This window comes from Salmo salar, chromosome ssa09 (genome assembly GCF_905237065.1).
Source record: "Salmo salar chromosome ssa09, Ssal_v3.1, whole genome shotgun sequence".
Taxonomy (NCBI): domain Eukaryota; kingdom Metazoa; phylum Chordata; class Actinopteri; order Salmoniformes; family Salmonidae; genus Salmo; species Salmo salar.
In genome coordinates this window covers 18055106-18064093 of record NC_059450.1, presented here as the reverse complement: position 1 = coordinate 18064093, position 8988 = coordinate 18055106, and the positions used below count along the sequence as shown (strand labels likewise).

The 8988-nt window shown below is 42.6% G+C and overlaps 1 protein-coding gene across 2 annotated transcripts; it reads left to right on the top strand.

Moving 5' to 3' along the window:
- The first annotated feature begins 744 nt into the window (after positions 1-744).
- Positions 745-8988, top strand: LOC106610886 (cytosolic 5'-nucleotidase 1A). Of its 2 annotated transcripts, none has more exons than XM_014210542.1 (6): positions 745-1261; positions 3449-3616; positions 3892-4021; positions 5851-5973; positions 7422-7609; positions 7844-8988. In XM_014210542.1, the coding sequence occupies exons 1-6, from the start codon at positions 1133-1135 to the stop codon at positions 8270-8272; spliced, it is 1167 nt and encodes a 388-aa protein (XP_014066017.1). In that variant the 5' UTR covers positions 745-1132; the 3' UTR covers positions 8273-8988. The 2 variants fall into 2 exon arrangements, with proteins under 2 accessions (XP_014066017.1, XP_014066018.1); XM_014210543.2 differs by lacking the exon at positions 745-1261 and adding an exon at positions 1816-2071.

Sequence of the window (8988 nt, the reverse complement as noted above, 5' to 3'; positions counted from 1 at the left end):
GGTGAAGCATTTGTTTGAAGTCAAGTTTAGAGCTAGGATGTACTAATATGATTGGGTGTTTAGACATTACTGAAGCATGACACTTTATATTCAAGAAAATAAAAAATGAGAGGAATTTAGTTTTTAGTAAGTCTTTTTTGGGGTTGTTTTTACACTATTGTTTAAAGTTGTAGCTAATACACTTCATGATTTTTTTTACCCACTTCATAATGTAATAATCAACGCATTATGTAATAAATATTACATTATGCACAAAAGTGTTATTATGTTATGCATTCAGGATATTCATTACATTATTGGCAATTTATTACATTACAAATGAAAGAGTTGTTACACTATTAGTAGCTATTAAATTATTGTAAGTTATTACATTATTAGTTGCTACATACCCTCAGAGATGTGGGGTCACGGCCAGGGTCTGCCGTTATCAACAGCGACCCTGGAGCAGTTAAGGTTAATGGCCTTGCTCAAGGGCACATTGACAATGTTGGGGAAGTTTACTTAACTAAAGTACTTTGGAAATGTAGTTCACAACATTCAGACTACTTCATGAAAAATTATTACATAAACTACAAATTGCAAGAACAGATGCACACACAGTTGCCACGTGCATTAAATCAAAGTTACGCAGTGATGCAGAATTCATACCCAGCAAAGGGTTAAGAAAGGGAGGAGGATGTAGGATGGCTTGAAGTCAATAAAAAATGAGAGGGAGGGAGCGAGAGAGAGAGAGAGAGGGAGAGAGAGAGGGAGGGAGAGCACAACATCTATTCGATTGATGCATGCCAAAAATAAGGACAGTTTCAACAGCTAGCGTACTGCCTCTCTCCATCCCTACCCCTCTTATAATATCTGTATTTTCTTCCTCCTCCGCTCTGAGCATTTGGCTGAGTGGTTGCACTGCCGGTCAGTCTGCCGCTCTCATCTCTGAATGCACCGGGGATGATGGTGTAAATGAGCGTAGGCCTAGGCTACTTGATGGTGTAAATGAGTGTAGGCCTAGGCTACTTGAGGACTGCCTGAGAGCGGGAGAGAGGTAAAGAGACAGCGAGAGAGGCAGCAAGGTACTCAGTGAGGACTGTCTGAGAGAGATAGAGGGAAGAAGTGTGGGTGAGGCAATAAGAGAGGCAGGATGATGAGTGTAAACAACGGCGGGATGCAGACCGGCCAAGACACAGCACCCAACGGCACAGCAAGAGCATCCTGGGAAAGAACCAACACTATGTCTAACCCATCCACCCCCACCAAGCATCTCAAATCGGTGAGTATCAATGTGTCATGAGACAAGGAGAATAATAATGAGAATCTCTCTCTCACACACACACTTTCTCTATCTCTGTCTGTATTGTGAGGAGTTTGCATGCCTTGCTTTAGTGGGAACAACTATTAAATATGCTAAGGGTGCATGTTCAATGTTATGTATCTGTTACCTGTCAATTAGTTCATTGAATGTAGGCTACTGTATATCCTTTCATATGGCAATTACACTGACATTCAAGGAATTAGAGCCTTCGTTTTTTTAAGTGTTTGTTAGATAATAGATAAGGCTTTCGTAACGCATTTGGGCAACTGTAGAAGAGAGTCCGTCTGTTAACATGTCTGTCTGTAATGGCACAAGTAGCCTACAGTCACCTGCTGCGCTGAGTGGTAGAAGACAGATACACTCCTAACCTTATCTATGAGCCTGCCTGGGGATGATGAGGGGAGTTGTTTCAAGCAGCCTAACTCAAATATTTCTCCATGTCCAATGGTTTGAAAGAGTCTATTGGTAGTAGAATTGAACTCGACTTTTTGTCATAAAAGTGTACAAAAATAAGACAATTCTGTCTCTTTGAAGGGTCTGAGGGGTCTGTTGGTGGGGTCAGTTTTGCTTACTGTATGCCCGCGTCAATGGAACAGGATGAGGCACTGAATAAAAATTGAGTCCAGTTGTTCAGTGTCGCAGACAGCACTCCGACAGGGTCCCAGCAACACTGCCGATAAATATCTAAGCTGCCAAATTTCGGAACGGTCAATGCATCGAAACAATACCACTCCCACCACATGCAAGGGGCAGGGAGGGATCTTCTTCGTAAGTTAACTTATTTGTTATCTCGAAAATCATTCAAAACTTTAACTCCACAATCTGCTTTCAGCCTTCGTATTATTTTATCTCAGTGAAGTTGTCATAGGCTAGTAAGTTGATTGATTATATGACCGATTATGTCAGGTTACCACTTGGCTCTATCACTCTTCAAGACTGAGTTTTATAACAGAGACCTGTCACGAAGCTATTTGAAGTTGAAATAATGGCAATTTGCCTTATTGACTATAAAAGGTATGCTTACAGATTTGCCAGAGCTAATTTTTTTGTTGAACTGTTTAAAAAAACAAGGCACAGAAATGTTAAACTGATGCAATACTAACACATCGATACAACTTATTTTAGTGTTCAAATAAACTAAATGGAGAGAGAAAATCAACAACCAGACAATCAACAAGTGGTATTTTACTATGGTTTGAACCGCTAGACAGGCATTCAAAGGGTTAACAAGTGGCCGCCAATCTGGAATGTAGCTCTGCTTCATGTGTTATCAGTCTGGCTGGGGAATGTATGTAGTCATGTCACACTGTCACCTCAGCTCTTGTCACACAGCTCTCTCGCTGTGCCTGGTCTGAAACCAGTGGGGGGTGACCGACCAGCATTTTATAGTGGGACCTACCCATGAAATGAGTCTGTAATGTGCTCTTCAAAGCTGCTTTGTACAGTTATTTTTACAGTAAAATAGCTCTCTCAAGCCCACCACCCTAGCCTTTGCCAGTGGTTGAGATAAACCTACATGATATGTAAATACAGTAGGTTGTATCTCGTAAACATGGTTGGTTCAACCACTGAGGCATCTTCTTTGCTGTGAAACATGACTCAGTCGAAACGGAGCAAGCCAATATTGTCAAAGAGAACTTAATGTGATTAGACTGCCAAGTACTTTTCCGCCTCCTCATTCCAAGTATGTCCCTTCTTAGTTTATTCTCGCAGCTTTCGTGTTGCTCATATGAAATACCTTTGAATCAGCTGCTGCACAGTATATCACTTTGAGAATTTCTACCACTCGGCTATATAACAAGAAGAGCTGTGGACACCAGTAGACCTTTTGGCTCCCTCTGGCCCCACATTACCCTGTTCCTCCATCATCACTACCGAGGATGTCTCAGACTGTAGTAGACTGATCCAAAAGGCTTCTTACTCCACAATGTGACTTGTGTGTGTGTGTGTGTGTGTGTGTGTGTGTGTGTGTGTGTGTGTGTGTGTGTGTGTGTGTGTGTGTGTGTGTGTGTGTGTGTGTGTGTGTGTGTGTGTGTGTGTGTGTGTGTGTGTGTGTTTTGGAGTGTTTGTGTGTGTTAACCTGTGTGTTGTATTGTGTGCTCGGGTGTGTTCAAGTATTAAGCTTTGTGTCCCCTCATCCAACAGCCTAAGCCTCAGAATGCCATCACCATTGCGGTGTCATCGCGCGTCCTCTTCAACATGGATAAGGAGCAGCAGATCTACGAACAGAAAGGCATGGAGGACTACCTCAAGTACCAGATAGAACACGAGACAGAGCCCTTCGGCCCTGGTCCTGCTTTTCCTTTCGTTAAGGTCAGGGAAATGAAGACAGACAGACAGACAGACAGACAGACAGACAGACAGACAGACAGACAGACAGACAGACAGACAGACAGACACACACACACACACACACACACACACACACACACACACACACACACACACACACACACACACACACACACACACACACACACACACACACACAGAGAGAGAGAGAGATTGGTGGTCATGTTCGTCAATGTGAATGATGTATGGTGTATGAAAGATTATATGTTAAGAGCTTCTGTTTGACGTGACCCCAGGCTCTGGAGGCAGTGAATACTCGGCTGAGGGAACTCTACCCTGAGAGTGAGGAGCTCTTTGACGTTGTGCTCATGACCAACAACCACGCACACGTCGGCCTCCGACTCATCAACACCATCAACCACCACCGTGAGTGCCTAATCACACACACAGACACACACATGCATAAACACATGCACACATGGGCACCACTTGGCTATTGTGCTGTGAATGAGGACATCTTTCATTCAGATTCAGTGTGATGTCCTGAGTGTGGTCTAAGGGCCCGGGGCTGGGTTTCTACTAAGCTAGTATATGGAATTGTTTTAAGATCGTCATATCAAGGATCATTTAGCTATTGGATTTTGAATTTTAGGACCCCTGTAGGTATAAAATATAAACATTTTTAAATGGGGTGTCACGTCCTGACCATAGTAAGTTGTTAGTTTCCATGGTAGAGTAGGTCAGGGCGTGACAGGGGGTGTTTGTCCGTTTTTGTATTTCTATGTTTAGTTTCTAGTTTTGTATTTCTAGGTTGTTTTTTGTTTGGCATGACCTCCAATTAGAGGCAGCCGGTTGTCGTTGTCTCTAATTGGAGGCCATATTTAAGTTGATGTTTGTCCCACTTGTGTTTTGTGGGTGATTATATTTTGTGAGTGTGTTTGTTCCTCCTGCGTCACGGTTTGTTGTTTTGTCCTTAAGTTTACTTAAGTTTATATTTGCATTAAGTTTCACTATCTAATATATATGTGGAATGAAACCGACGCTGCATTTTGGTCCGATCATTTGAACAGTTGTGACATGGGGGGTGAACATTGAATTTGGCCTTACTGTTATCAGCTCATAGCCCATTAGCCCATAGCTCATTAGCCCATAGCCCATTAGCCCATTAGCCCATTAGCCCATAGCCCATTAGCCCATTAGCCCATGGCAAAATTCATACATGGCAAAACAGAGAGTCAAAAAATAAATCAAAAATCTGAGAGATATAACAACATTCAGGAAATTATTATATATATATAATTATTTTTTTTTACCCATATTTAACCCCCTTTTTTGACACTAAAGTACTTCCATATATACTTCCATTCAGTCGGACCTTTCGATGGTGGGGTCATATTATTATTATTATTACTATTAAACAGGCAGATTTTGATGGGGAGGTTTATATTATGCTAATTGCATTTCTGTGCGGACATCGACTCTAGGGGGTTAAGGGCTCCAGGAGAGGAACCCTCCTCAGGACACACGCCTGCTCAAAACATCACAGAATAACTTCAGCTGTGTGGGTCCTTAAGTCTTTAAGCTCAAATGTGTGTGTGTTTGTGTGTGTTTGTGTGTGTGTGTGTGTGTGTGTGTGTGTGTGTGTGTGTGTGTGTGTGTGTGTGTGTGTGTGTGTGTGTGTGTGTGTGTGTGTGTGTGTGTGTGTGTGTGTGTGTGTGTGTGTGTGTGTGAGAGAGAGAGAATGAAAGAGAGAGAGAGTGGGTTGGGGAGGTCAAAGGCTAAATGTTGTTTAGTAAGTTACATTCCCTTGTAAACTGTGGTTGTGTAGCATGTCATAGTGCTTTAATAAAATGATTTAGAGATTACTATGAAATTAGGAAATAACTAGACAGCTCTGGCCACTGGTTGGCCTAGGATGGTGTTGGGGCGATCTCTCTCACGCTCCACACTCCACACGTCCTTTGGGATGAGGGGAGTTGGGAGATGTGGTTCTGGGCCCTGGGAGTGTGGGTAATGAGGGGTTCAGTCCTACCCTCACTAAAATAGTCCGGCAAAGTGGAAACATCTGTCCTGACTGAGCCACTTTCTCAGGCTTTTTCCATCCAGCTCACCCCTTGATCCACTATTTTCTCTCTTTACTCCTCTCTGGGCATTTTTCTCTCTTTGCATCTTTGGATCTCCCAAGCCATTGGTAATTGTTATCTAATCCCTCAATTACAGGCAGGAACCTATGTCCTTCTCTCTTTCCTCTGCAGGGCTGTTCATTGAGCGTTTCTGTATGACGGGTGGGAACAGTCCCATTGGGTACCTGAAGGCTTACCACACTAACCTGTACCTGTCTGCTGACCCCATGAAGGTCAGAGAGGCCTTGGAGGAAGGTAAGTGGGCGAGAGCCAGACCTGGCGCCAGGATAAAGTAACTAAGGGGGCTGTTGAAATCATGGAGGGGGCTACATTTTTTGGAGTTCTTGTATTGGAATTATATTGAATTCTGTTTATATAATCACACTATACCATAACAAACATAAAGTTCAAATGCTGAGACAAATGCTGAGACGTTTAGATTGGCAATTACCCTATTACATAACAGCCTATGTAAATGCAACGTACACACAGCTGTCTTACCAAAATAATGCAAACTAAATGCTGAAAGTAGTAGCCTAGTTATTCATGCATGCAAACAAAAATGCTGAATAGCAGTTTGGCTTAGATTATTGACACAATTGCGAATGCGAAAGAATGCGAACAGAACAGCGCTACTAAGTAGTAGGCCTAGCAAACTAAATATTAGATCGATAAAGGCATGACACAATATATATTTAGGCTAGTTACATTAACAGTAAACATAAGGCGAAGGGAGCTCCAAATAACCAAAACATAGCCTAGAACCTACTACAGTGAGATGCAGACATGCACAGCTGTCTTGGAAAATAAATAGGCCTATACAGGCCCGCTTCAAAAAAATAAAATAATCATGCCACTCCCTCACAAGTTCACTAACACGTTGTGATATGGCACAATACACTTCTGTGAATCAAAAGGTCGAAAAGTTCAAGGGGGCCGAATACTTTCGCAAGGCACTGTATTTGTTATTGTAGTTTGGTCAGGACGTGGCAGAGGGTATTTGGTTTATGTGGTTCGGGGTGTGTGTATTATGTAGAGGGTAGTTGATTTATGTATTCCGGGGTTTTTTGGTCACTGCTCTATGTTAGTCTATTTCTATGTTCTTTCTAGTTACTGTGTCTATGTTTAGTTAATTGGGGTGTGGACTCTCAATTGAAGGCAGGTGTTGTCTAGTTGCCTTTGATTGAGAGTCCTATATATTAGGGTGTGTTTGTAATTTGTGGGAGGTTGTTTCTTGTTTAGCTGTCATTGCCTGACAAGACTGTCTTTTTCGTCGTTCATCATTGTTGTTATTTTTGTATACGTGTTTGTTTGGTTTTCCTTCTTTCACCTATTAAAAGAAGATGAGTATACAACCCGCTGCGTTTTGGTCCTTCCCAGACGACAACCGTGACACTAACTATTCGAATTTTAACAACCAGGAAATGGCAGAGCAATTTTTGCTATTTTTAAATAGTGGACATAAAAGTAAAACTGAGGGGGCTGAAGTATGAACTGTGGGAGCAAAGCCCCCTGTAGCCCATTCATGTCCCCCCCCCCGATGAGAGCATAGTCTTGTTAGTTGAAGACACTGTTGATTGTGACAAACCAGTCTTATCAATAGAACATTTGATCTGTCTCGTAACAATGTTATGTAGTTGTTTAATACAGTAAGAAAAGCTTACCTTGAACAAGTCATGCTGAGTAATCTCTCTCTCTCTCAGGGATTGCGGCAGCCACCATGTTTAACCCACCGGAGAAGAGAACAGAAGTGTCAGAGACTCAGCTGCGGGTGGCCTTCGATGGGGACGCAGTGCTCTTCTCTGATGAGTCAGAGCGCATCTTTAAGGCCCATGGACTGGACAAGTTCTTTGAGCATGAGAAGGCACATGAGAACACGCTTCTTGACCATGTATGTCCGTTTCATGTTAAATTCTGTAACACATTCAAACACAATTGAATATGCAACTAAATCTAAATAGTTAGTCAATTGACAAATCAATATCCCTCTGTACTTCATACGGATGGTGAAATGTAGTGTAAGCTGAAGTGGTTTAATGTCTCTGTAGATTTACTGTAGATTTTGTGACATGTTCCGTGTTAGGCCCCATCGTGCAGCAACTCACTCTCTATCCTTTCCTCTCAGGGGCCACTGAAGGGGTTCCTGGAGTCTCTGGGGAAGCTGCAGAAGAAGTTTTACGCCAAGGGCCAGCGTATGGACTGCCCCATCCGCACCTACCTGGTGACGGCACGCAGCGCAGCCAGCTCAGGCACCCGGGCCCTGAAGACACTTCGATCCTGGGGACTGGACACCGACGAGGCCCTCTTCCTTGCTGGGGCCCCTAAGGGGCCTATGCTGGAGAAGATCCGGCCTCACATATTCTTTGACGATCAGATGTTCCATGTGGAGGGGGCTGCGGAGCTGGGGACTGTGGCGGCTCATGTGCCCTATGGTGTGGCTCAGAAATGGCCCCAGAAGAAGCTTGCTGAGGAGAACGCTAAAGACTCTAGCGCTGCCACCAAGTATTCTGTACCTCACCATCTTCCCTATCCCTGTGACAGCAAGGGACAATAAAATAACATTGTCAATTTGAAGGAGACAGTGGTTCTGTAAGTCCTTTTCAGTCCCCTCTTAGTTGTCTGGGTAGTGAAGCCCATAGTACATGACAATTGCAGGGGCACAGAGTGAGAGCATGCTGTTTTCACGCATGCCATGTGATCGAGGATTCCTCACAAGAGGAGGCGCCAGTATACCTAAAAGAAAAGCTTCAAATATCGTCATGCTTGCAGTAATGTTAGTACACTATGCTATCTGTATCATAGCATTAAAGGTCCAATAACATTTTTCATCTAAAAATCAACCTAAACATATGCTACACAATATTTATAGAGTTTACAAATCTGTGACTTGTAGCAACAACATTAGATTTTGTTGACGCATTCAAATTATATGAAACTCCAAAACCAAAACATTTAAAAATGTTATAAACGTACAGTAGGCTATACCTGTATCATTTCAGCATATCACTTAGGTTGAAAACATGTTTACTGAATATGTATTGTATGTTATTGATGTAATATTTTGCTCTGGTCTTTTGTTTCTAATCTAGACACCTTTTATTGTACATTTGCATGGTCCTCATGCAAGTTACTGTATGTGCTGTAATGAGATGGCAACCTAAAGTGCTAATGGACAATCTCCTCTCTCATTATAAACATGGATGCTGATCCATTCCGTAAAGACTCGGCTTCTTTGAGGAGATATTGGCATAATGTATGCTAACTTAATTA